The sequence below is a fragment of the Arvicola amphibius genome, chromosome 3, assembly GCF_903992535.2.
Source record: "Arvicola amphibius chromosome 3, mArvAmp1.2, whole genome shotgun sequence".
Lineage (NCBI taxonomy): Eukaryota > Metazoa > Chordata > Mammalia > Rodentia > Cricetidae > Arvicola > Arvicola amphibius.
Window position 1 is genome coordinate 125,813,149 of NC_052049.1, and position 27,794 is coordinate 125,840,942.

Below are 27,794 nucleotides of genomic sequence, written 5' to 3' on the forward strand. Positions count from 1 at the left end.
CAGATGTGTACCATCACACCCATCCTGGCTTTTAATTGGAAGAATTCAGAATTATTTAAATTGTCTGTTTCCTTGTTGCCATAGGAGGGAGTCGAGGAGGGAACAAAGTTCACAACTATCAACCAGGGTGTATAATTGTTTCTAAGGTAATGCTGTAACAGCCTTCATGATACAAACATTGAATGTCTACCATTGTACCAACACCAACAATAGCAACAAATAGGAGAGGGGGAAGCTAAAGAAAGGAAAGAGGCAGGGAAGAAGGCCGAGCAATTGTACAGTAACTTAATGAGGATGTTGGGTCACGGTGACAGCAGTACAAACGAAAAGCTCTTTAAGTCATTTTGGCTACAGTTTATTAGATGAAGAGTGAATTCTGGGAAAACATGGAGGGAAGTGATGCCATCAGCAAAAGAGGAGCTTGGTGTGAAGAAGAGAAAGTGCTATGCGGGCAGGATTCTTAGACTCTGAAGAGTAAAACTAATGGGAAGGATTTAAAGTTTGAAGCTGCAAGCTTTCCATGGAGGGTCCTTGGGATATAAATTAGGCTAAAGGTTGACTTGGTGAAATGAGGTGTGTGTATCTTTATACTATAGACCAGTGGTTTCAACCTCCCTAATGTTGCCACCTTTAATCCAGTTCATGTTGTGGTGACCCTGAACCATAAAACTAGTTTTGTTACTACTTTTTAACTAATTTTGCTACTGTTATGAAGTTATAATGTAAATATCTGTGTTTTCCAGTGGTCTTCGGTGACCCCTGTGAAAGAGCTGTTCAACAAACCACGATGGGGTCACCACCCATAGGGTGAGAATCAGCTCTAAGAAATAGGTGTTTTCAGGCCAGCAAGATGACTCGAGGCAAGGGTGCTTGCTGTGAAGCAAGATGATCTGAGTCAGATCCCCACAGCCCACACAATGGAAGGAGAACAAATTCCAAGTTACTCTCTGATGCTCACACCAGTGTGCACACGAGCATACATGTACACACACACAAAAAAATACTGTTAAAAGTTGTTTAGCAGCCGGGTGGTGGTGGTGCAAGCCTTTAATTGCAGCACTCGGGAGGCAGAGGCAGGTGGATCTCTTGAGTTCAAGGCCAGCTTGGTCTACAAGAGCTAGTTCCAGGACAGGCTCCAAAGCAACACAGAGAAACCCTCGAAAAACAACAAAAAGTAGCATATGATAGAGTACTTTTCTAGCATACTTGAGTCCCTAAGTTCAATTGTTAGTATCCACCACTCCCCAAAAAGCATAATATAATAAGTTTATATTTTTGCAGTCCAGTCCATTGTAGACTATTCCATAATCAGCCTCTAACTGTTCACACATTAAATTTCAGCTAGGCAATTTGGTACAAATGCTATGCTATTTTAGACATGATGGCAGATGTCTTTAGTCTCACACTTGAGAGGCAGAGAGACATGTGGATCACTGAGTTCACATATAGTGAGTTCCAGGCCGGACAGAGCTACAAAACCCTTTCTGTTATGTGATATATAAGTTGTATCCCTCTCAGGAGGGACATGATGATCCTAGCTTTTTGTCTTGATTTTCAAAACAGTTTCTCTATGTGGTCCTGGCTGTGTATAGAACTTGCTCTAGATCATGCTGGCCTCAAACTCAGGTATCTGCTTGCCTCTGCCTTCTGATTGCTGAAATTAAGTGTTTGTCAAGATGGGCTTGGTGTTATACTTCTTTAATCCCAGCACTTGGGAGGTAGAGGCAAGTGGATCTCTGAGTTTGAGGCCAACCTGGTCTACGAGCAAGTATCAGGACAGCCAGGGCAACACACAGAAACGTCTGGGGTGGAGTAGGAGGAGTGTTTGCCACCACGCCAGACCTAATCTAGCTTTTTTTTTTTCATTTGTGTTTGTGTGTTTGGAGTTCAGGGACAACTTAGAAGATTCGGTTGGCTTCACTGTGTGGTTCTGGTACTTGTCAGACATAGTGGCAAATGCCTTTACTGGCTAAGTCATCTAGCTTTTTACATCTTCCTACCAGATTATGGCAAGCAGCAGAATGAATAAAGTCAGAAATCAGGTTTAGATTCAGACCTGTGTTAAAACTCATCTGCCAAATAGCAATTTCTCAGACAAAATTACAGCTTAATGGTGAGGGCAAGTGTTTTTACTACTGAAGTCCATCCTCTGCCCCTCCACCTCTGAATCAGGCAGCTTCGTCTTCATTGTTCCCAGTGGCCTTTATGGACCAAAGGGGTTAGGAACAAATGAAAGGATGGATAGGGCACTTAAATTGCTTTCCTTATAAGTCTAGGGAAGGAAGACAAAGGAAACAAAACTGGCTAATACAGGTAGCTTCAAGAATTGAGGTATAAAGCTGGGCAGTGGTAGTACATGCCTTTAATCCTAGCAGAGGCAGGCGGATATCTGAATTCAAGGTCAGCCTGTCTACAAAGCAAGTTCCAGGACAGCCAGGACTGTTACAGAGAAACCCTTTTTGGGGGTTGGAGGATTGAGGCATACATAGGCCACTTTGCTATCACACCAATGAAACTGGTTTGACAATTTGGCTATTTCTCTAATCTTGATTTCATGGGTCAGCTTCAGTCTGGTGACTTAGAATTTTGTGGGTTAGCCTGATCTTGTGAGTATTGGTCTTACTCCAAGGAAATTGTGTCGTTTACTCTCAGGGCTGGGAATGGACTCAGGACCTTGTGTGTTTGTTAGGCAACATTCAACAACTGAGCTGTATTCTCCAGCCCCTCTCTAGTATCTGCAACAGAACCCATATAACTGGGTAGTTATCTTTCTTGAGCTGTGCTTTTTTTCACAAGATGTGTAGTACCTCACAGGACTACAATGAGAATGAAAGACTATCTTATTACAGTCGTGTATGTGATGGCTGTGTTGGGGAAATGCCTAAATCTAGCCATTCTCCGCTAAGTTCCATAAGTTCTTCAGTCTTTTCTATTCATTGTTACAAGGCCTTCTATTTTGTAGAAGCATTGTTCAGTTAGCCATTTTCCTACACTGACTAAGTTTAGTTCTATAGCAAAAATGAGATAATTCTTTGCTGTGCTTGGCTTTCCAAAACTGGACCTGCTTCTGCAGTTGATTAATTTTTTCCCAGCATCCAAAATATACATGTAAACAGATATACTTAAGAATGACAGGGTCTCATATAATTAGGCTGGCATCTAGCTTGCTGTGTAGCTGAAGATGACCTTGAGTCTCATGCCTCCACAACTCGCAAATGCTGGGATTGGCACACCTGTGCCACCAAACCTGACTCTAAAAACATCTTAATTAGAGCTTTTTGGAAGTAGATTCTGTACATTTCCTGAACACATGGGAAATATTAAGAGCACAGCTGACTGTCATAAAAAAGGACAGGAGGGCTTAAAGAGCCAGGATGGAAGTCTTTGATTCTAATAGCTAAGATCTCTCAAGACCCTCCCATTCCCACCAGCAAAGAAAAAAATGAACTGGGGACCAAGTGTCTTTCCTGTGGTCTGCAGTGCTTGTTATAACACCTTCCACATCCCAGGAAATGAAGTTATTGCTGAATGGAATAAGGAAGGGGAGTCAGCACAGTCTCTGTGACTTGGGTCTCAGGACCCTGGGGGAGGCAGAAGGGCGGGCTTTGTGACCTGTGTCCTGTGGCAGTTCTTGCTCTGGAGTCTCCTCTAACAGCCTAAGTTTTACTGCTTCTTTCAGAAGAGAGAGGTAAATTTCTTAGAATGCTAATTATGTAAAAAAAAAAAAAAAGGGAGAGAGCTCTCACATAAAGGGGAAGATAGTTTAAGTCAAATAGTGACCATGACCCAGGAACACAGATTAGGTTACACACTCCAAATTCCGTATTTAAATGTGGTAACAGACATTTTTCTAGAAACAGAACAAAGATGTAAATCAACAGTCTTCTGTCAGTTGGTTAGGACAAAGCAGGAGAAACCTGCATATAGGCCCCAGGTGCTGATGAGCGCACTCAGACTTGGTTTTTAGGTTGGCTGAAGCTTAGGAGTTCTTTCCAAGGGAATGGATGTTAAGTTACATACAGACGTGGTCAATAAATGGCTATGTAAAGGCAGAGACAACTCAAGACAATTTGTAATTAAGCATAAGTCTAGCCTCCCTCAATCACTGAAGTTTAAGACAGTCTGTCTGTAAATAGTCAGCTGGTGCAGCTGTGCCTTCTGGTAACTTAGTTCTCAGGCGTTTTGTATGTGTGTGTGTGTGTGAGAGACAGGGTCACACTATGTAGCTATCTTGGAACTCACTATGTAGACTAGGCTGGCCTTGAATTGAAAGATGTGGTTGCCTCTGCCTCCTGAATACTAGAATCAAAGGTGTGCACCTACACCCAACTCCAGTTTTTTTCATTTGTTTAGATGAGTGTATGTGCCTGTTGCCTGTGGAGGTGAGAAGGGTGGGGCCAGATCTGAAACTGGAGTCACAGGTGGCTGTGCACCCTCCACCTTTTATTTATGTTGTTGTTAGTTTTACTATGGAGCTGAAGCTAGTCTTGAACTCCTGGTCCTCTGAGTGCTGGACTTAAAGGCATGTACCACAACATCCAGCTGTGCCATTGTATAAAAGGAGCAACTAATAGCTTCTTTTCAACATGAAAACTGAACATTAAACCGAGTCATGTGTTTCTGGAAGTAGATGATACCAATAGCTAGGCATGGTAGTGCAAACCTGTAATTCCAGTACCTGATAAACCAAGGATAGAGGATTCTGAGTTCAGGGCCAGTCTTGGCTACGTGCGAGTGGAGAATCTGCCTAAAAAGAAAACAAGTCCAACAAATAGTATAAACCAAAGTAACAGACTCCATTGAGTTTGACTCTTTTTTTTTCCCCTCAAAAAAATTGTAGCCCCAAATCCTTTCTTTTCTCCTATCCATCAGTTTTTGCACAATATTGGCCTCTCCTGTGAGCTACGCTAGCTGTGGAACAGCCTCATATTTGGCTGTTTCTACAAGGATCTGGAGCTTATTTTCAGCCAGACTAAAGCACATCCCTTGGGGGCTAGAAAAGTCAAGTCTTGACACAGCCTTGTACCCTGCCACACACAGACTCAAGAGTGCACTTTCACCCTGCTTTCTAGCGTCTGATTTATTTTTGTTACTGCAAAATCTTTGTTCTTTTTAAAAGACAAGGACTGACAGACCAGACTTGTCTGGAACTCTGGCCTCCACTTCCCAAGTCCTGGGCTTGTATGTATGTACCTTCATGTCATCTTTGTTGTTGTGTTAGAGATCAGCAGCCCCCTCCCCAAATAAACAGACACCATGTGCATTCCAGGCAAGGACTTTACCACCGGCTATACTTCCAGCCCCAAGATTGTATTTAAGTGTGGAAACATGCCTGTGGCCAAGGTCTCTGGCAAGCAAAGTGTTTGAAAAAATGGTGGGCCTTGGGTAGGATGCCATGGTAGATCCTTGTTTGTTTTATCATTGGTACAGCGACTGCACCTTAATCTACTGCAGTTTCAAGCTATCTACTGTAGCTCCATGGTCACTGCCCTGCCTAGCAGGACTTCTGTGTCCCACCAGAACCATCTCTGCCACTGCAGACCATTTTAACTAAGTCTCTATCCTTCTATTTTATCAATAAAGACTCAGCTGACCTTCCTTCTTAGCTAGTGACCAAGAATGAAGTACTCTTTCCATCATCCCAAACAAAAAAGACCACCACACTCAAAGTTCCTCCCTACTACTTTCTGTGTATATCTCTACTTGTTTTCCTGACTCCCTCTAACTCTCTATAACTACTTCCTGTCAATTAGCTGCTGCCTCCACCACTTGTCCCAAGGTTTTATTTAATTGATGAAAACTGGGGGATGCACATGTGATCAAATACTTTGCAATATTGTCTCCTTTTTTTCTAAATAAAAAGGAAAGATTTTAACTATAACTCAATAAAACTATATACAATAAGGACAACTATCAGATAAAAATTACACTCAAAATGACCAGTTTATTTGTATTTAGTAGCTTTAGAGAATTATTATCTATTATCCTGTCTTGGTTAGTCCAAAGTTTTGTACCTTAATCACTTTCTATCATAACTTGTATCAGAAGCTAAAAATATCTTTTTAGAACTTAAAACATTTTCTTAGATAAACAAGCTTTTATGTCTCTCAACCTTTATAAACTTTACATCTCTTTTGTTTCTTTTTTAAAATTGGTAACAAGGAAAACTAAAACTATAACTATCTAGTTTTCAATCCCTCAGAGACCTGAGAAGGATAAAATATTACCTGAGTAAACAGGAAGGGCAGAGCAAGCAACTTCCAAAATTAGAGAAATGACAGATACGGCTGGCTGCCTGGATAGTCACCCAAGGTTTCTCTGCAATGTTGGGGTATCCATCTTTGGCCTATAGGCCTAGAATATCTGACCGACTTTCCTGTAAAATGGAAATTTTGAAGGATTGACCTATTTGTCTTGGCAAAGTTTGACTGTCACTTTCTTTTGTGTCCTGCTTGTCCTATTTGGACAGCATACTCAGCAGTTGAAGAAAGGGCAATTTCTTGCCAGTGACTAGCTTTGTCACATTTAAAGCAAACTCCATATGGAGGTTCTTCAATGCTCATCTTTGAAGTAGATTGGTGCTGCAAGAAGCAGACATATCTCACTATCATGAAAAGCCTTATGTTATGAAAACACCTTAAATGCCATAATCTATAGATCTCTGAAGTGTTTGAAGACCACCCTCCTAAAACATCTCTGTTTGACCTTGAAGACATACCTGACTACAAGTTTGCTACAGGTGACTAACTACTAACCTGTATTTCTTGGTTATCCTAAACAGTTTGTATTAGTAGCTTTCAAGAACTAGGACTTTATATTACAGAGCTGGAAAGATGGCTTAGTGGTTAAGAGCACTGGTTCAACTCCCAGCACCCACATGGCAGCTTGCAACTGTCTGTAACTCCAGTTCCAGGGAATCTTGCACCCTCACACCAATGCACATAAAGCAAAGCTAAATAAAGTAATAAAAATTTTTTAAAAGGAACTTTACATTACATTTTTAAAAGAGTTGTTGAAGTACAATACCTTATGTTTTAACAAAATAACCTTAAATGTGTATCAATATACAAAAATTCATACCAGTGTAAAATATTTGAGACTAGGAGTTGCTTTTTAGTTTAAAAGTAGATTCAATAATCTACCCTTTTATCCTATAGTTGCTATATCCCCCTTTTCTTCTTTTCATCCCTTATCCCCCATCCCATTTTCAACACTAGATAAGAGAGAAAGAAGGACAGAGGAAAGAAAAAGAACAAAATCTCTGAGCCTAACCTTTGCTTAGTTTCCTCCATGACCATGGCCAGAAACAAATTGCAGCCAACCCCCCTAAATGATGACAAACATCCATAGCCCACTGAACGACCAATACCCACCCACCCCATTTCTTAAGAATGTGGTCTTTGTGTTCATAAAATTGCTTCCTGCTATCTGGAGGTGACAGCATTGTAGGGGGCCCTGAGAAAACTGAGGTAATGTTCAAGTCCTGGGAGAGGTAGCTGTATTCTTTATTGTCCAGTCTCTGTGTGATGGGAAGGTATAAAGCTTAACTGAAGCCCTGGCTGGAGCTGTCTGTGAGGCTGGACCATCTCATCTAGCAGCTTTGAAGTTATCCTGGATGCAGATTTTTAAGGAAACAACAATGGAAGTACTCTGAGAGGTTGGATCACCTGGGCTACTTGTCTTCATTGGTATCTGGTTCGTTTGTTCTAAAAACATACAAACTTTTAAAGGTAACATACATATCTGCATTAACACAAGTATGGACTGTGTGGTATACATAAATTAGCTAAATATGATTCTCTGCTCTATCTTTGAGCAGGTAAAAGGTATCTGTCAACTCCATAAGTTTGTTTGAACTGCATAATCAAACTGTAATGTCAATCTCTATCCATGCCATGTGAAAGGATGGCATCTAATAATAAGTCGTGAGAACTCTGTAGCCAACAAGATTTATCCTGCCTCATCCATTCTCAGAGCTGTTCCCATGTAGAGGGATCAGCTGTCTTGTAGTTTTTCTTGGTTTCTTCCTTCATGTCTGAAGCCAAGATTTTCAGGAGGTCTCTCCCAGTTAAATCTAATATTTATTAATTTTGAAGGAATTCATAGCTTTTCATTTCCTGTGGAAACAAAGGGGCATAACATCTCCCCCAACACAACACATTTCCTGACTTCCATTCTGAAGTTAAGACAGCCTTAGAATATATAGTCTGGTTTAATTTAGCAGTTTTTTCCCCACAATCTAATGTCTCTCAGAAGCTGTTGTTTTGCTCATCAGCATTTTAAAAATTGAAAAAGTTAAAGCACTGTGTAACCTATCTCTGAGGGGGGTCTCTGTTACCCCTTTCTGTTTAATAAGCATATCTTTTAAAGTATGGTTAGATCTTTCTGTAACTGCTTATTCTGTAGGATTGTGTGATATACCTGCAATATGCTTTATGTTGTAAAATGCAAAAAAAAAAACCTTTTATTTCCCCTTGTTCATTTGCATTCATTAGTCCAACATCAGTCTTTGCCACATCTTCTGCACACCCCAGAGGGCAAGGACCTTCTTTTTGAATTATCTCTAGAAAAAAAAAATTGTTTCTAGGAATGTCTTTCCTATAATCCTTTCTGAAATGACCTTGCTTGCCACAGCCAAGACATTTGACAGTGTGTCTTAAAACCTTTAGAGATTACTTTGATTAAAGTTGAATCATAAGTATTAGATCCAATATCAGCTGTATTTCTAATCCATTTGTCTACTGGTAGCGATCTTGCCTTTAGAGGACTGACTACCTTTTTGCATTCAGAGTTGGCATTTTCAAAAGCCAAAGATTCGATTAATATTTGTCTGACTTCTGAATCTGTGCTATTCTATATACAGATGAAGTCAATCTTTGCAAAAAATCAGTGAAGGCTTCTTTTGTGCCTTGAATAATTTTAGTTAATGATCAGAACTCATTTCTGGTTCTTTAACCTTGTTCCAAGCATTTAAGGCTGCGAACTGACAGAACAACAAGGTGTGGTCATCAAATTCAAATTGCATTTGCAATTCAGCATACTGACCTTCACTTAGCAATTGATTTTAGGAAATATTAATACCTCTTGCCCTATTTTGTTCTTTTATGGCCCTAGCTTCCTCTTTCCACCATACACGCTATTGTAACTGAGGATCAGATTCCAATGTTATTGATGCCAAATCTTTCCAGTCTTGAGGGATAATTCTGTTCTGAGTTGCCCATGAATTTAAAATCAGCTTCACATAGGGTGAATGCATACCATATGAAACATCTTCCTTAAGTCTCCTCAAATCTAGTATTTCTATGGGGTTATATTTAACTTTTCCATAATAAGGTTGGTTTTCTAATACCTTTGGGCCATCCCTCTTCAATTTCATCATGGGGCAGCATAGAAGGCTCTTGTCTAAATTCCTCTGTCTGTATCTGAGGATATTGCTTATTTTCATTAATAAGTCTTTCTAAAGCTTATATCTTACCAGTCAAATTTTTCTCATTTTCACTAGTAAGTTTTTCTAAGGCTTGTATCTTATCATTCAACTTTTTATATTTGGCACAAATAGGAAGCCTTTTTTTCTGTTTGGCACAAAACAAACAAACACTGTAGCTATTAAGGATAAAATACGAATTCCCAGACTGATAGTAGTTAAAGTCAGTATTACGTCAATCCCAGCTAAATCCTTCAATTCCTTATTTATTGTTTCCATTTTCAAGTCATCCTTAGTAGTATTATACAGGGTCTTAATTTCCTGTATTGTTATATTGTCCATCATTAAGGTGGGAAAGATTGTATTTTTAAATATTGTTTAAGTCCTTAAGAACTTCCCGGGTGTCTCACCAAATCTGATGACTTCTCAGTTTGTCCGCCGCTGCTGTGATTTCTGTCGTGTGATTGTACCAAACCTCGCTTTATCGTTGGTACAGCGGCTACTCCTGAATCTACTACCGTTTCAGCTACTGACAGGGCTCGCTGTTCAGGCCGAGGTCCACCAGAACCACACCTGCCACTGCAGCCAAATGTAGTTTTTAACAAGTCTTTATCCTTCTATTTTACCAATAAAGACTTAGGAAGTCAGATGCTGGGGTAAAAACGTGCCAGCTGGCCTTCCTCCTTAGCTGGTGACCAAGCAAAATAGATTCTCTCTCGCTAAAAAAGACCGTTACTCTCATTACTTCCTGTGTGTTTCTCTATTCGTTTTCCTGACTCCCTCTAACTATAACTACTTCCTATCAACTAGTTGCTGGCTCTGCCTCTTGACCCAAGGTTTTTATTTAATTAACGCAAACTCGGGGTTCACAATGTGATCAAATATCTCTCAACGGACCCTGACCCCTTTTCTAGAGAAGGGTGCTGTTGCCCCTTCATTTCAGTCTGGCCCCTCCTGTATTACCCCTAAAGGAGAGGAGAAAGAGGCACTCGAGGCACACACCTACCGCCATATATAAATGTCATTTAATTAGACTACAGACTAAATTGAAATCCTCCACATCATCAAGCTTAAATAAACTTCGGGTTTCAGAGTATCTGGAAGGCAGGACCTGTGCTGCCCCGCTCCTGACAATCCGGGCGGAACCTTGATGCTCGCCCCACTGCAGGCCTGGGGGGAAGGCGCCAAGAGAAGCCCGAGCCGGTGTGCCACCATCTTACTAAAGGAGTGCACGCCCCGCGATTCGTTCTTCCCACGCCGGCCTGGCCGCTGGCGGGCGGGGCGGGCCATGGCGGCCTCTGAGCCCCAGGGGCACGAGGTGCGGATGTCCACCCAGGGACCCCGGCCTGGCGCGGCCCCAGACGGCGCGGCAGGAGCTGCAGGACTGCCCTCCGGACGGAGCGGCGGCGCGGCCCTCCGGCTCGGGGAACGCCCGCTGGCCGCTATGGAGAAACGGGGACCATACATGGTGACGCGCGCACCTTCCATTCAGGCTAAGCTTCGTGAGTGCGGCGGGATGCATGAGGGTCTCTGCCGAAGCGGGCAGCTGTTGTCAAGGGTTGGGCCCCAAAGTCCCATGATCTTGTCCCAAGAGGGGAAGGGGTCTAAGGTCCAGCCCTCTCCCGCTGCTGAGAGCCCGGGAAGCAGCAGAATAGGGAAGACCCGGCTGACCCAGGACCTTTTGACTTCCAGAGAAGCACCGGGACCTGGCCAAGGCCGTTCTACGGAGAAAGGGCATGCTGGGGGCCTTACCGAACCGCCCCGATTCTTCAGGAAAAAGGTCTCAGTGGGCTTCACATCCTCTTTGTCAGAAGCTTCCAAAGAAGGCCTTTAGCCCCCTGCCCCGGAAACAGGGTGCTGAAGTTTAGAGTTGAGTTAGCTAGTCTGCTGACAGGTTCACCTTAAGAATGGGGATTGGAACTACCTCTACTCTTCTTTAAGACCGTGCTAGTATCACGAAATAGGCTTTGAAATAGGGGAGTTCCATCAGTGCATAAGTAAGATAATTCATTAAGGGAAGAGATGGTGGCTGAAGTCCCAGGAGCGGAGATGAGAATGGCCTGTGCAGTGTTTTGGGTTTTGTGCTTTTTTTGTTTTGTTTTGTTTTTATAGAATGGGACGCTCTCGGAGCTAATAAGACCTCACATACTATGGCTGTTTGCAGCTGAATGTTGAAACTCAAATGTGAAGGGATTTGCCTGAGCTCCGCTGGTTAAATAAGGTGGAGAAAAGCTGCTTTTCCTGCTTCAAAAGAGGGAGATGTATTTTTCTTAGGTGCTATCAGTGGAGTAGAGTGGGCTAGAACATAATTTGAGGAGCCAGAGCCACCTGCATAGAGCATTAGGCTGTGATGGCTGTGGCCAGGTAGAGGGAAGTCTGGAATGGTCTTCCCTGTGAAATGCCTGTGCTTTCTTCCCCTCCCCATCTCTCCTCAGGTCAGTGAAGTTTAACAAGGGCTATACTGCTCTTAGCCAGAGTCCAGATGAGAACCTGGTGTCCCTTGACTCTGACAGGTGAGTACTTTCCTTGGAAACAGTCGGGGAGTGACTTGGATAGCACTGCAGATTGCTTGGTGCCCTTGCCTGTTCCTATCTCTTCCAGTGCCCTTCATGCACATTCCAGGGTGTTCTCTTCTGAGTGCTGTCCCTTCCAGGGATGGCATGGCTGGAAGGGTCACCCTGTCCTATTGTGCCTGCACTTTAGTGAGAATGACTGTTTCTGCTGAAGTCAACTGAGGGAGCAGAGCCATCGGTACTCACTGGAGACACTGGGCTTGAGCTCTATGGTGTGCGGTCTTTGCTTCACAAGTCCTTCAGCCCCCTTGCATGTCCTCCTTGCCATTTGCAGCTGTGCTCCATAGATGTCCCCTGAACTGATTGTCTTCCTCTTCTCCTAGTGATGGGGAGCTGGAATCCAGATACTCCTCCGGGTATTCCTCTGCAGAGGCAAGTCCAGAGCGTCTATCTGTGCAGTGCTAGGCTGCAAGCAGCATCACTACCACTGCCAAAATGTTTGGTTGGTGCCTGCTGTGTGCACAGCGCTGTGCTAGATTCTAGTCTGTTCTCTAGTTTTCCACTCTGCCCTCTTTCCTTAGCAGAGATAGTCGGTGTCTTAGGAGAGCTGTTGAAAATTCAGGAGACTCTGTAGCCTCAGGGCTAGAGGTGATCTCAAGAGTCCATAATCTAGAAACCCTCTTGATAAATTCCAGCTAAGTGTTTACTAGCTTCTGTGTGCTGGGATGCTTCCTGTGATTGGGTACTCATTACATCCGAAAAGCATTGCTTGCTGCCCTCCCCCAGCAAACATACAACTCTTTCTTTAGTTAGCTTATAGGTCTTCCTGTTTCTTGCAGCCTGGACCCACTGGTCATAGGTCTGCCTTCCAATGTCACACAGTAACTCAAGTCACTCTATCACCAGGTCAGCAGTCAACCCTCCCCTACCCATCTTCCACTGAGCCTGCTTTCTTCAGTTCGTCTCTGGGCAGTTCTGAGCACACCTCCTGGGTTGGTCTTTTAGACATCTCAAGAATGATTGTACCAGGGATAAACACAGGGTCAGAAAAGTCTCAGCCATGCATAACTGGTGCATAGGATAGCATGTGCTGGTACAAGCACAAAGAATCCAAAGTGGGGACATGACTTACTAGGTCTTTCTTCCTTATTCTCCAAGGAATCTTTGGCTAATCTCTTAATTTTTGCACAGCTTACACAGTGTACCCTCCTTATATGTCTAGACACTAAAATTACTAAAATTAAGAAAATTTGTCAAGTGGTGATGGCACATGCCTTTAATCCCAGCACTTCGAAGGCAGAGGCAGGTGGATCTCTGTGAGTTCGAGGCCAGCCTGGTCTACAGAGTGAGTTCCAGTATAGCCAGAGCTACACAGAGAAACCTTGTCTCAAAAAAAAAAAAAAAAAAAAAAAGAAAACGCCGCCAAGAATCCCAAGTCTTAAATTTTCCTAGCCTGATTGACATTTTGCCTGCCAGTACCCTGGTGAAATCAGGCTGACTGTTGGACTTACCAGCTCTGCCAGCAGAGAAGGTAATAGGAACTGGCAGTGCAGGCAGAGTTGCTCCCTACCCCTTTCCACTGTACCACATATACCTTTAATACTTAAGCCCATTTTTCTGTTATCAGCCCCATATTTATTTTTCCTTTCCTTTATTATTTTTATTTATTTTTTTGGAGATAGTTTCCTCTTTATATGACCCCGCTTGTCCTAGAACTCATGTAGACAGGCAGGCCTTGAACTCACAGATCTGCCTGCCTCTGTCTCCCAAGAGCTGGAACCAAAGGCATGAGCCACCACACAGGACAGCACTGTATTTAATCTTGACAGGGATGTCTGGGTTTCCCATGGGAAAAGTCAGTACAGTGGTTTTGGGGTGTTTTGTTTTTTGAGACAAGGTTTCTCTGTATAACAGCCCTGACTGTCCTGGATCTTGCTCTGTAGACCAGGCTGGCATCAAACTCACTGAGATCCATCTACCTGCTGCCTCTGCCTCCCTGGCTGGGATTAAAGGCATGTACCACCATTGCTTGGCTCAGTACAGTGATTTTTTTTTTTTTTTATGTGAAGCCTGGATAGTTTTCAGTTACCCTCTAGGGAGTTCACTGCTGGAAAGGCACAGCTGGACATAAGTGATGCTTCCTTTGTAATCCAGGATGTGGAGTTGGCCTGGGGCTAGTGGAGCAGGGACAGGAAGCTCAGGAGTGGAGTTAGGGACCTGCCTTTGGGCAGCTGCTCTGCATGCTTTGCATCCTGGTTTATAGTTCTCTCCTCTTCCTTTAGCAGGTGAACCAGGATGTGAGCCGGCAGCTGCTGCAGGATGGATATCACCTGGATGAGATTCCAGATGACGAGGACCTGGACCTCATTCCCCCTAAGCCTATTGCCTCTTCCTCATGTTCTTGCTGCTGGTGCTGTCTTGGGGATTCTTCCTGTACCCTCCAGTAGCCATAACCTTCCAGGATGGGCCCTGCTTATCATGAGGCCTACAGAGCCCTAATGGCTTCTCACAGCTCGGTGCACTGGGCACTGCTGCCAGCCTAGAATCACTGGATACACCGACCTTCTGGGCAGGCCTCTGACCTACAGGCAAGCCCTCACCTAGTGCTCCTCCTGTCAGAAGCCCCTGCTTGGGTCATAGGCGACAGGTGAAAGTCTGCAGTTCTCTGTTGGGCAGTTTCAGGAAGCCATGTCAGTAAGGGCAGGAATACAGACTTTCTGTGGTTCTTATGCTACTGACAAGGATTGCTGAGAACCCATTTGCAGACGTTCTGACTGGTGTTTGTCGGGGTGTTCTGAGAAGGGAAAGAAAGAGCTCCCCTGCCCAGGCTCTGTTGGGTGGTGTGGTGGGAGGCAGAAAATAGCACTTTATGGCCTGCAGTAGGAATCTGAAAGAGTATAACTGAGACCAAGTCAGGAAATTCTGTTTTTCTTGCTCCAGCTCTAAGGTCAGTTAACAGGTCTGACCTTCAAGAAAGCACTAAGTGGGTTGTTACTTCAGGTTACATCTGTCTAGTTACGGCAAGGAATATAGCTTTCTGGTGATGTACGATTGTGGCTTTCTGAACCTCTGAACTAGGACAGTCTACTGGTCCTGCTGCCTGGATGTGTTTAGTAACTGGTCAGCCCTTCCCTGGTTAAAAGGAAACTTCTCTGTATATGTTCATTTATCTGTAGTTCCTTGATTAGTTTTTTCTGCCTGTTTTGTTTGTTTTGTTTGGTTTTTTTTTTTTTTTTTTTGAGTTATTAGTTGGACTGGCTCCTGTGGCTGGCACCAGAAACCTGCAGTTTTGTGATTACCAGCAGAGGGAGCTGCTGGGCAGTAAGTGCCTTCCTGGGTTTAGCTTTTTAAGCTTTTGAGTGAGAGTAATGTCCTGGTGTAGCTATGTGGCTTTGGCCTACATGGAAATGTTCAGACTTGATGGGGAGGAGACCTACGCCAGCTCCTGGACGTCCTCTTCTAACAAGGTTTATTCTTATGGCACATTCCTCTGCCCCAGCACAGGCTCACAGGCTGGAGCAACAGCTCTAGCAGAGCATTGCCTAGCATGTGCAGTGTCTGGGTTCAAGTCCCACACTGGGGGGAAGGGCATGGAGCAAAGCAAATCTGTGGGTGAGCATAGTCAACACAGGGATAATTTCTCTTGTAATACCAAGTTCTTTCTGGAAATCAGTTTTCCAGGACCCTCTTCCCCACCTTTTACCTTAACCCAGGTGTGTGGTGAGACTTGGAGTGGACAGGGTTCCCAGCATAAAGGGCACACTAACTAGTCAGAATTAGGGGTTGGACACACATGTGACTGTCATGCCCAGTGGCTCCTAGAGGTTTAGAAGGAATGATGGGCCCTTGTGGCCGTTCTACAAGTGGTAGCAGAAAGGATAAGATCAAAAGAGGCCTTCCCTGTTACTTGGCCAGAAGCCTGTCCTTGTGATAGCCTGCTAGTACCTGACAGGCTTTTCTTCTCAGGCCACAGAAGATTGAAGAGTATACCATGTCTGGGTGCTTTTTACTCAACTGTCTAGCAGCATCCCAGGAGGGAAGATGGGGTGGAAACTAGAGGCGATCTGCTTGGCTCTTGGGACTGGGTTATAGTTGCTGCTTGTGTGCTGCAGTGGGACTCTGCAACCCAAGGCAGGCCTCTCACATTCTGAGCACCTTAGGTAAAGCCTGCAGGGAGGGAACATAGACCGTATCGAGGCCTTCTGTAACTCTGTGGAAAGGGAATAGGTGTAGTACAGTGGAGACAAAGACTTGATGTGAGGGCTATTAGTGGTTGTGAATTTAGATGTGAAACCCTATTTCTGTTGGGATTTGGTTAAGACAGAGTAGTTTGGGCATTCGGCAACCTACAAACCACACCCTCTGAGGTAGTTATTGCTGTGATCAACATTGAGATACTTGGCTGGAACAGCCCCTGGAAGGGAAGTTCACGAGCTGGGTGGTCTTATATGGGAAAGCATTATTTTGTGGCGAAAGCTCAGGGATGTGTTGCAGGTGATAACGTCCAGTTGGGAGGGGTAGAAATGGTCAGTTGTTAGGGGCTAGGCGAAAGCAATACCAATAAAGGCACACTGGTGCCCAGATTCTAGATGCCTCAATTCAGAGTGCTGGGTGTTCTGCAGGAGGCAGTCCTGGGAAGGAGTGCATCCATCTGATGTTTACAGACCACTGCTCTACAGACCTCTTGGCTTATACTTCTACAGCCTGTTAAAATAAATGCAATCATGGCAGTTGGTCTCCTTTTTTTGGGGGGGGGGGACTTTTTTGAGATAGGTTTGTCTGTGTAGCACTGGTTATCCTGGAACTCACATGGGAGCTGGGAACCAAACCTGGGTTCTCTGTAAGTACTTTTTGCTGAGTCATCTCTCTAGCCCCCAATACATAACACTAGCCTGAGTTAAATGAGAACCTCAAAAATACCTAAAAGGGACCAGGGATGGCTCCGGTGGTAAAGAGATAACTGTGCAAACATGAGAACCCGAGTTCAGATCCCTAACCACTCTACTACAAGCACCCAAATAAGAAGCCGAAGGTGGTAGTGGCACATACCTGTAATCCCAGTCCTGGGGAGGCTGAGCCACGAGGCTCACTGAGGCTTTCTAGCCAGTCAGCATAGCTGAACTAGTGCGTTCCAGTGAGAAACTCTTTGTCAAAAAAAAAAAAAAAAAAAAAAAAAACAAAACAAAAAGGAAAAGAGGTGGCTGGCTCTTGAGGAATAACATTGAGCTACATGTGCACATACATAAACATGTGCAAACACCAGAAGCCATAATACAGCTGAGACAGAAGCACAACTTCAAAACCAACCTTTGGAACATGGCAAGATAGTCTCCAAACAGGTTCACTAGAAGCACGGCCACAGCCTGCCTGCAAGCTGTGCAACTGAGGCGAGGCTGGCTTCCTCTCCTACCCCTTCCTATAAAAGGTTCTGGAATCCAACCTGCCCACCCCCAGGAAGTTGTATGAAGGAGAATTAAAACCAAAATTGGACAACATCAGAGAACTCTTTCCACCCACATCAGGGGCAGGAATACCGAAGTCTGACTGCTCTTTAGTCTGTATCCTCAACAAAAGTGATCTTTAATTACATTGACAGAGCTTGGAGGGAGTAAGACCATTAGTCTGCTGGCCTGCCCCTTCCCTCTCTGCAGCTGAGAGAGCAAACAGTCCCAGGGCAAGAAGCCTGTTCTTAAGACATCGCCTCACCTGTCACTCAGACGGATGCTGACCTAATGCTGGGTCATGCATGTTTTGTTAGCTTAATGCCTTAGCTGGGGCACAGCTGTTGCCTCCTGAATTGACACATCTGGCTCAGAGGTAGTAAGGAGTGTCGAGAGTACCATGGAGTGGCAGGTCTCAGTCTTCACACAGACCCCTCATCCTGGAGATGGTCCAACCTGGGCATGCTCTGGAGTCACTAAAGCCACGCTCACTACTCTACCATTCCAGCATGCACCAAAGAGTCACAACAGGGACAGGGGTTGGAGCTGGCCAGGATATGGTGACAGGCAGAGAGGGTAGAAGACTGTCCTCTACAATAGACAGCAGGCCCGGAAGATGAGCAGATCCTTGGGCACGGTAAGCTTCAGTGAGACACTCTCATTGGCCCCAATGAAGAGCACTCCACCACGCTGCAAAGGGATTTCTGCTTGAACTGTGGGTGTGGTAGCTGTCACTGTCCCTTGAACCATGAGAAGGATGCTGGCAGAGTCTAGTGCCAAGACCTTGTATTCAGTGACAGAGCCAGGGACCTGGTAGAGAGAAGTGATAGAAGAGTTTACACTCTGCCCCCTGGGTTCCAGAGCACCTCAAAGGCGGCTCTCGTCACCATGGAGACCCACATCTGGTCCCTGGCAGAGAAGTAGATGGCCTCTGTGGCTGCCCATACTAGGTGGCTTGACAGGAAATCCAGCCCCAAGTATACCCCTGTAGGTTTGACATGCTACACAAAGGATACCCACCTGGCCCACATACTCACCTCCATCTTCATAACAGTGAAGTCAGGCACAGGGGGGTCATAGATAGAGAGATAGGGGTCATCTTGACTCCGTGTTGGGGCAAACAGCCTGTCCTTGCTGGGGCTAGGTGTGTAGTTGAGCATTTCACACAAGGTTGGCACATCAATGAATTTGGGCGTCAGGCCAGCACGCACAGTATTGTCTGAACATGCCATGCATTCCACACAGTCTGAGGACAGATAAATGTCATGTGCTAAGATGGGCTCTCCAGGGCTGGGCCTCCTAACTTAGGCCATATGCATGCCCTATAAATTAGGTAAAAATTTGTGAATTGTAGGAGAATATGATGAAGGTAATAGGCATCAAAATTGTGTTAACCCCTATGTTAACATGACTTCTCTTACACTTCTGCAACAGAAGCCTGTGAGTGGATAAGCTGTCAACAGTCAGATGGGACACCAGTTAAACCTGGCGACTTATGCCTATAATCACAGCACTCGCAAGGCTGAATGAAGTAGAAGGGCCGCCACGAGTTTGAGGTCAGCCTGGACTACAGAGTGAGACTGTCTCAAAACAAGAAGAGCAACAAAGAGGGTGGTCAAAGTGGGTAAAACCACTTGCCATGCAAACATGAGGACCTGAGTTCAAATGCCAAAGCCACATATTAAAACTGGTGTATAGTATGGGGCTGAAGAGATGGCTCAGTGGTTAAGAGCACTAGCTGCTCTTCCAAAGGTCCTGAGTTCGATTCCCAGCAACCGCATGGTGGCTCACAACCATCTATGGTGTGATCTAATGCCCTCTTCTGGAATAAAGGCATATGTTCAGATAGAGCACTTGTATACATAAAATAAATAAATAAATAAAATCTTTAAAAAACAGTGGTAGAACTGGGCAGTGGTGGCGCATGCCCTTAACCCCAGCACTCAGGAGGCAGAGGCAGGAGAATCTATATGAGTTCAAGGCCAGCCTGGTCTACAAGAGCTAGTTCCAGGACAGGCTTCAAAGCTACAGAGAAACCCTGTTTTGAAAAACAAACAAACAAAAAGGTGTGAAGTACAAATACTTGCAATCCCAGCATTCCCATGGGGAGACAGGAGAATCCTCTGAAGTTCACAAGCCAGCTGGATTGGAGTGAGTATGTGGCAGAAAAAAAAATAAAAAAAGACCCTCAAACAAAACAGAATGAAGATCAGCTGTAGCCGCCAGGTTGCCCTCTGACCTCCACACGTGCCCTATGGTACATGGGCGCCTGCACTCACACACAAGTGACATCCTCTGTTCATCACCCATCACCCATCCTGAGTGTGAAAATCTCCAGGCAGATAGAGCTGGTGTGCAAACACGAGTGAGAAGACAGAGAACAGCAGCTTTGTCTAGCGTGGCTTGGCTCAAGCTGATTTCCACACTCATCAAAGGGACTTAACATCAGAACTTGTGGCTGCTAGCACATTTTAAGCTATGTCTACCATCTGGCTGGCAGCCACCATCCATATTGGCTCGACCACCCTTGGGGCCAGAGGCTGGCCTGTGCTTACAGAAGGTCTCACCAACCATCCTCTCTTTCATCCACACAAGAAACAAGGTCCACAGGGAATGGCAGTGGAGCGTACGATTGAAATGGGGCTCACCTCCCTTCAGGTAGGCATGGGGCACATTGGCCTCCAGAAACATGGCTTCCCCCGGCTTCAAGTCGAGCAGGTTCAGAAAGTAAATGGCGAAACATCCGATATCACCTGGGTACTGCTGGTGCAGCTGCAGCAAGAGCTTCCCACAAATGTCGTCCATGCTGTTTCCGGCAGATACTGAGGGTCACAGAGCATCCCAAGGACACTAAGACACACGTGGTAGTCACGACTTCACCCTGATAAGGGAGTCTTAGGAACAGTCCCTGCCCCGGGCCTCTCCTAAACATCCCTCATCTTTGATATTCAGTCATCCTTGGTCTTTCTGCTCACAAAAATGCCATCTCTCGCCTCAACCATCTGCATGCCTGGCCTGGCTACAGCAGCTAGGTGGGCATTATGGTGCACAGCCATCATCCTAGCACCAAAGCAGGAGAATCACCATGAGTGAAGGGTAGTCTGGGCCTTCACTAACACAGCCTGGACTGCAGAGTCTGACCCTGTCTCACATGGTACAAGCTAGGGACGCAGCTCAGCTGGTAGCGTGCTTGCTTACCCAGCATGCATGAAACCCTAGGCTTGATCCTGGCTCCACAAGAACACAGGCATGATAACACGTGCCTGTAATCCCAGCACCCACCCGAGAAGTAGGAGCAGGAGTGTCAGAATGTAGCTATCTAATGAGTCTGAGGCTGGCTTTGGTTATAAGAAACCTTGTTTCAAAGAGAGGTGGGAGATACAGTTGTGTGAGAAATACTTAAAACACAGCTACTACTAGTATCTCCAGTTCAGATTTTGATAAAAACATCTCCAGACAATTGCCCCCTCAAAAAGTCTCCTGGTTAGGGACCACTCACTGATCTTGAGCTCAAAATCTATTTTAGATCAATGGATAACCCCAAACCTTCATGAAGAGTGCCAAATTCCCTACTGGCCAAGGACTTCCCCTTTGTTAGCACTGAAAGTCCCATGTCTCAGGAAATCTGCCATCTTAGGCAAACTGGGATGGCTGTACCGCAGAGAGCACAAGGCACAATGTGCTGTGGGTCAAAATGTACCCTGGAGACTGACCAAGGGAAGATGAGCTCAGCCTGGGCTACAAACATGAGGGAGATGTTTGGAAGGGCAGGTGCAGGGGCAGAGTGAGCTGAGTTTCCTCAGCGTGCAAAGGAGAGAGGAGTGTATTCAGTGTGTGCAGGACCCACAATAAAGGAAACAGGGTTCCAAGGGGGAGGGTGGCTTAGTCTTTACACAGAGACTTGCTCAATGGCTGTTCTGCTAAACACTGGGGCAAACATGAAGGTCTCTGGCCTAGAGAACCCCAGTTTTAACAAGTGAGCACATGATACTAAGGGGTCACTGCATACCTGGGTGTCAGAAGAGAGGTCAGGTCAGGGTTCTCCAAGAGCATGTGAGATCAGACACTCAAAACCACAATACAAAACCAGAGGCTATGATCAGGGAAGGTAACACAGCAGGGACTTAGGGAAAGATTGAACCAGAAGCAGGTTCTGCGGAGGCCTGGAAAAGGAGCTGGCCTATCAGAAGAGGAGCTAGGACCTCAACAAGTGCCACGGAAGCTCCAGACTCTATCAGCCTGGCTGCTTTCTCACTGTCTGTTGACTCCTCAGGCCAACAGTAACACAACCACACCCACCACGGTCATTTCCTGAATCCTGTTAGCACAAGGAGGGCTTTAAGGAAGAATTAATCATTAAAAGCACAAAGCTTAGGTCCTCTAGAGAAGAGTGAGCTCCTTGGTCCTTCCTGTTCCCCAGTCCCCCAAATGCTAGTCTGTCCCCCAGGAAGCAGCTGGAGGGCTGGGAAGAATCTGGAAGTGCCACTAGGGGCACTGGTAGAATCCGCTAGGCCAGTCCACTTTCAGCCACCTGGAGAAACCTGTTAGAAGGTAGCACTCAACCTGGGGCCCACTCCACAATGGCTGGGAAAGGAATGGTAGCAGCTGATCTTAGTGCCCATCTAAGTTTGGCCCCTTTTAGGTTCCACTTGGGGAACAGGGCTGGGAACCCTGTATCCATAGCCTCATCTATGCATCTCTGAGGAGTCAGGGGTCTGTCACACCCACCTTGCTGGGAGATGCGCTTCACCAACAGGTTAAGCTGCTCCACCACCACCTTCTTCTCACTCTTCATCAGGTGGGAGAAGCAATTCCTCAGAGCAGCGGCCACAGCCCCGGGATCTCCGCTCACGCTCTGCTTCAGCTGTGCTGTGGCCTCCTCTCCAATCAGGGACTGGAACTCAGGCACCTCTGCAGGGTAGCCAGGCCAAGGGGATGTAAGAGAAATGATAAGACAAACCACTGAGAAGTGAGGGCCTCCTACCGCATCCCTAACCAAAGCCCCAGCGACGCTACAGAAACCCCGCCTTGGAAATGTGTGTCCATCCCCAGCCCTCAGCAACCACACCTGAGCCTGGTCTCACTATTTAGCCCACTGCCCCCCTAAAAACTGCCTCATGAGGCCAAAATCCATTTAGCTCCTATGATAATAAGCCTGTGCTCTCTGTCTCTGTTTCTCCTTTGGTCCAGGTTCCTCACGCATCCCAGAGCCAGTACGTATGTCCTCAGATTTCCTGCCCAGCCGTACTCTTCAGGAAGGTCACAATCTCCTCCACTGGCCGGAAACCACACAAGCCCTGGAAGGGGGTGAGGGCGATGGCCATTTCGGGCTTGTGGTTGTTATCAGGGTAATGCTGCGGAGCCTGGAGGTGCAGCTTCTCTGCCAGCTCCTGCGGGTGGGAAGTGGAGGAGGACAGTCGGGGGACAGCTTTCATCAGCAGGATTACTGGTCTCTGCAGCCCCTGCTGCCCACCTGCCCCAGCTGCCAGATGGCAGTGGCTTCTTACCTCTGACAATTAACTCAGCCAAGGCATCATGCAGAAACTAGGGGTTCAGTCAACCCAGGGTAGAGATATGGGCCAAACAAATCCAGGGGAGAGCTGGGATAGACTTACGAGACCCGGCCTGTGGCTCAGGAACTCCAAACAACAGGCGTGAACTGTGTGACGTGGGTAAATGACTTGGAGAGGCAGAGCTAGGAGTGTCTAGAATGTTAGGTCACCCTCAGCTGCATGCTGAGCTTGAAGCCAGCTTGGGCTTCACAAGACCCATCTTTAAAAACTCCAAAATTAGGGGCTGGAGAGATGGCTCAGTAGTTAAGAGCACTTGGTGCTCTGGCAGAGGACTCGAGTTCCTTCCCTAGCACCCACAGGGTGGCTCACAACCATTTGTACCTCCAGTTCCAGGGCATCTGATGCCCTCTTACTTCCAAAGGCACCAAGCATGCATGTGATGTACATGCATACATGGAGGCAAACACTCATACACACGAAATAAAATAATCTTTAAAAATTAAAAAAAAAATTTTAAAAAAGTCTTCTCTAGATGAACAGAAAAAAAATTTAAAAAGTCAGGCAGTGGTGGCACAAACCTTTAATCCCAGCACTCAGGAGGCAGAGCCAAGAGGACCTCTGAGTTTGAGGCCAGCCTGGTCTACAGAAAGAGATCCAGGACAGCCAGGGTTACACAGAAAAGCCCTGTTTCAAAACACAAACAACAAAAAAAAAGGTTTTTGTTTTTTTGTTTTTTAAAAAGGGGTTGTGCTGGAGCTATAGCTCAGTGATTAAGGGTACTGGCTACTCTTCCAGAAGACTTGGGTTCAATTCCCAGTACCCACATGGTAGTTCATGGATACCTCTAACTTTAATCTCAGAAGAACCCAATGCCCTTTTCTGAACTCCCTGCATATTATATTCATGTAGTACACAGGCCTACATGCAGGCAAAACAGTCATCACATAAAATAAAAATAAATAAGTATTAAACATTTTTTAAGAATTTAGACAGAATGTTCAAACTAGGTTGGGTCTTGTTTTAAGAAAATTACACAGCAGGGTGTAGCTGAAGCCACAGCTGGGGTGCCTGTCCATCCTGGAATCCTGGTATTGAACTCTCCAAGACAGGCAGGTGGGGAAATGGCAAATATGAACAGACCTAGGCTGGAGGAGGGCAAGCCAAGGATGAACTTGGAGGAGCTCTCTTGGCACAGGCCAGTCAGCTGTCCACTTAGACATAGCTTCTGTGTGTGTCACCAGCATCTGCCCCTGAGCAGCCAAACTGGATTAGTAAGGCTTGGATTTAGCCCTGAGCTAGAGCCTAGTACGGGCAGGGTGACCACAGCAGTAAAATCTATGGGTAGCCCACCAAAACCCTCCCCTCCTCCGACCTCTGCACCCTCTACCTTGTTAGGGTGTGCCTGGATAGACAGGGCTGTTTCCACCGAGAGCACTTTGAAGAGGAAGGGCAGCTTGCCATTAAAGGTGGCTTTGACCTTTGGGCCTAAGCAGTCCTGGTTGTCAGCAATCCACTGGCCTAATGTCTTCTGGGAGATACGGTTGTCAAGGATCCTGGCATCTCCCCGGGGGTGCGTCCCCATCCACAGCTAGAAGGACAGGAAAGTTGAGAAAGAAGGAAGCAGCTGACACCCTGTATGTACGAGGCAAGTGTTAGCACAGTGGTTTATAGGTACTGGGGATCAAACCTGGGGCTCACATATGAAAAGTATGGGCTCTGCCACTGTCTGTCAATGGGGAGAGTGACCCTTGAATGTCTCTGAAGGCATGAGTCTCAATGGAAGCTCAGTGGAGGGTTAACGTTCGTTTATTTCAGTCTCAAAAGGCAAAACTCCCCTATGCTTTGACCTTTCCCTTCTCAATAGAAGGAATAAATTTAAGGTTAATAAAAATGAAAAAATTAGGGAGGTGGAGAAATGGCTCAATGGTTAAGAGATCTTGCCGCTCTTCCAAAGCATCCACCCGTCGGTTTCCAGAACCCACATCAAGTAGGGCTCACAACCTCCAGGGGATCCAATGCTCTGGTCATCCACAGGCACCTGCACTCACATGCACATACCCACCTGCAGACATGCACACATGTACATGATTAAAAAGAATAAAAGTAGCTTTTTATAAAAATAAATTTTAAAGAGAAAAGTTAATCAAAGTTAAACATTTATTTTTGGCTAGGAGTGGTGTTGTATGTCTGTAATCCTGACACTTAGGATGTAGAGGCAGGGGGATTGGGAGTTCAAAGTCATCCTCAACTCCACAGCAAGTCTGTGATCAGCTTAGGCACCCTGAGACCGTCTCAAAAAAAAAAAATCAAAACAAATGAAGACTCAGTAAGTGCTGAGAGCTGTTCTGGAAAGAAGTGTAGCACTAAGGTGCAAAAAATCCCAGATGCTGGGCATGGTGCACGCCTTTATTTAGTCCCAGCATTAGAGAAGCAGAGGCAGACAGGCAGAGGCAGGCGATCTCTGAGTTCAAGGCCAGTTTAGTCTACAGAGTGCTTTGCAGGACAGCCAGGACTACATAGAGAAACTCTGTCTCAGGAAAAAAAAAATCACAGTCGTCTTATCTTCTTTTGTACGAGACTGAGACTTGATACAGAGACCACGCAGATCCTCCTGCCTCAGCTCCCAGTTCTGTGATTACAGAACTCAGCTCTCTTTTTGCACTGACTGGTCCGAGAACCAAGAGAACATCTTTTATGGGCTACAAATTCTTCACAACTGATCCATATGGCTTGTCTCAGCCCCTTGGGTCTCACTTAGGGTAGAGCGGACTGATGTGCATGCAGCTGGGGTCTTACCTCTGCATAAGGTTTGTCCTCTGAGATCTGGGCCAGTGGGTCACTGCTAGCCAGCAGGCATGCCACTTCGCTGTTGGAGCCCATCTTCCCCCAGGCATACTGCTGCACCACACAGGAAAGTGGGAACACTGGGGACACAGACAGAAGGTCAGCTTCCGCTCTACTCTTCAGACCTGACCCTAGTGCTGGGAAACCAGGAACGAGAGGGGTTTCTAACTGAAGGCAAAGCCACACAAGTCTTTGAGTTGTGGGATGACACCCTCTCTTCTGCAGTTCTCGATGTTCCCATCTGTAAGACGGGTAGATACGGATCTTGTCTGTCATGGGGAAGAATTGAGTTCAGTTGATGGGAAGGGAAAAGGAACTAACTACTCGTCTCTGCACTCGGTAGGTCCCGGAGTGATCCAAACGCACCCAGGGGCACTAGTCTCTTCGACCCCCGGTTGTAATCCCCACTCCAGATCCCCTCCTCTGCCCGGCATCCACGGGAATGGTCGCAACCTGCCAGGTCCTGGCAGGATTAGTCTCCAGGACGCGACCACCGCCAAGGTAATCAGCACCGGGAAACGGCTCACCTCGCTGACTCGCCATCCTAGCAGCCGGAGACCCGGCTTCAGGCACGTAAGCCCTTCCCAGCAGCCTCTGCTGCTCTACGCGCAGAGCTTCACGGGAAATGTAGTTCACAGAGTCCACCACCTCCTGCAATCAGGATACCCTGTTGCCCAAAAGTATTGTTCCTAATCCTTGGTCCGAACGTTCCTGTCTTCTAACTCCTTTTATCTGTACGAAAGTACTGAGAAGTTGCTAAGTACCACAGGCTGTTCCAAGTATACACCAGAGAACAAGATAACACTTTTGTGCTTTTTCAGGGTTTCTAGTCTAGAGAAGTAATTAAATAAATTTTAACAGTGTATCAAAAGGCAATAAATAACCAGACGTAGTAGCACACCCCTTTAGTTCCAGTACTTGGGGAGCTGAGGCAGGAGGATTGTCTTGAGTTCGGGATCAGCCTGAGACACATGGTGAGACCCTATCAGAAACAGGTCTTCTGGGTAAGCCCCAATAAGAAGGAGAGATTTTAGGAAAAGTGAAGAGTGTTCCTGGCAGAAGAAAGAGCTAGCAAGATCCGCTAGTGCTGGAACTTGTGCCTACATTTTACACAATTAAATAGCAAAAAGGTCAACAAGCAGGACAAAGGAACACACACACACACACACACACACACACACACACAAAGAGAGAGAAGGGAAAGGAGTGAGCAAAATGGGAAGGCGATGCGTAGGTTCATGTTATCATGAGCACTTCAGGTTTCCCTCTGATTTCCAGGGGTTAGAAGGTCATTGGTGTGATGAAACCATGAAGGTGATGGGGATGAAGATGTCTCCCGCGCCCCCTTCGCCCTCTGGACTTCCAGAGGATAGTAAGAGAGATCTGCCAGCTTTATCAGAGGAGATTGTAAAGTAGTCAGTGCTCTGTGTTCTGCTGACCCTCCCATCCTAGGTGTCTCCAGAACCCGGCCCTCCTTCAATCTGAGGTGCTCATAAGCTTTGGCAGGAGAGGAAGGCACCAGGAACCCTGCACAGGGAGGCTGGGGATGGACTTCTGCTGTGGAGTCATCTTGTCATAGCCTCTATAGAAAGTCTCCAGCATCCAAATCTCCTTAGCAGCCTAGCAGGAGAGCAGCCAGCTGGAGACCCAGAGTCACAGCTGTCAAAGCACCTGGGAACATGCGAGAGGGGTTACAGACCTGGGAGGGCTCTCGAACAGTCCCAAGCATTGCAAACACGGCCCTGGCAGGTCCTGCCCACTCCCCTTCCCACTCCCTTGCTAAATCATTAGATGGCATTCCTAAAGCTAGCCTCCAAGGTCCACTTCCTTATCCCTAACTCGTATTCCTGAGACTGACCACCGACTCCCAACTATCAAAACATTGAGATCCAGCGAGCAAAATTCATTATTTGTCTACACTGACTATCATGTCCAATCAGGACTTACCAACTTACCCTAGCACAGACTTCTCCTTTTTCTCCTCAAAAACCACTCCTGCAGAGACACCTTCTGCTCTTGGACTGAGGGAGCCCCTGATTGTCTGCTCCAGAATAAATAA

The 27,794-nt window shown here is 46.0% G+C and overlaps 2 protein-coding genes across 4 annotated transcripts; one reads left to right on the forward strand and one right to left on the reverse strand.

The window, feature by feature from the left end:
- The first annotated feature begins 10,619 nt into the window (after nt 1-10,619).
- Nucleotides 10,620-16,667, forward strand: Fam219b (family with sequence similarity 219 member B). 3 transcript variants are annotated; one of them, XM_038321566.1, is made up of 5 exons: nt 10,620-10,926; nt 11,117-11,204; nt 11,860-11,937; nt 12,321-12,369; nt 14,220-16,667. In XM_038321566.1, the coding sequence occupies exons 1-5, from the start codon at nt 10,713-10,715 to the stop codon at nt 14,382-14,384; spliced, it is 594 nt and encodes a 197-aa protein (XP_038177494.1). In that variant the 5' UTR covers nt 10,620-10,712; the 3' UTR covers nt 14,385-16,667. The 3 variants fall into 3 exon arrangements, with proteins under 3 accessions (XP_038177494.1, XP_038177495.1, XP_038177496.1); XM_038321567.1 differs by having other exon boundaries at nt 14,223-16,667; XM_038321568.1 differs by lacking the exon at nt 12,321-12,369 and having other exon boundaries at nt 14,220-14,355.
- An 820-nt stretch (nt 16,668-17,487) lies between these two features.
- On the reverse strand, nt 17,488-26,319 carry Mpi (mannose phosphate isomerase). The gene is made up of 8 exons (XM_038321560.1): nt 26,263-26,319; nt 25,688-25,815; nt 24,279-24,479; nt 22,627-22,768; nt 22,107-22,289; nt 20,027-20,200; nt 18,416-18,624; nt 17,488-18,188 (listed from the first exon to the last, which is right to left on the reverse strand). Exons 1-8 carry the CDS (start codon nt 26,276-26,278, stop codon nt 17,970-17,972), a joined length of 1,272 nt encoding a protein of 423 aa, XP_038177488.1. The 5' UTR covers nt 26,279-26,319; the 3' UTR covers nt 17,488-17,969.
- Between the last annotated feature and the right edge of the window lie 1,475 nt (nt 26,320-27,794).

What these genes read in the sequence shown, in the direction of transcription:
- Fam219b (XM_038321566.1), top strand. Translation starts at nt 10,713, where the DNA reads ATGGCGGCCTCTGAGCCCCAGGGGCACGAGGTGCGGATGTCCACCCAG. An exon ending in TTCCATTCAGGCTAAGCTTC is followed by an intron (nt 10,927 to 11,116) that starts GTGAGTGCGGCG and finishes TTTGACTTCCAG; the next exon opens with AGAAGCACCGGGACCTGGCC. An exon ending in CCCGATTCTTCAGGAAAAAG is followed by an intron (nt 11,205 to 11,859) that starts GTCTCAGTGGGC and finishes ATCTCTCCTCAG; the next exon opens with GTCAGTGAAGTTTAACAAGG.
- Mpi (XM_038321560.1), bottom strand. An exon ending in AGGACAAACCTTATGCAGAG is followed by an intron (nt 24,480 to 25,687) that starts GTAAGACCCCAG and finishes CTGTCCTTCTAG; the next exon opens with CTGTGGATGGGGACGCACCC. An exon ending in GATTGTGACCTTCCTGAAGA is followed by an intron (nt 22,290 to 22,626) that starts GTACGGCTGGGC and finishes GCTACCCTGCAG; the next exon opens with AGGTGCCTGAGTTCCAGTCC.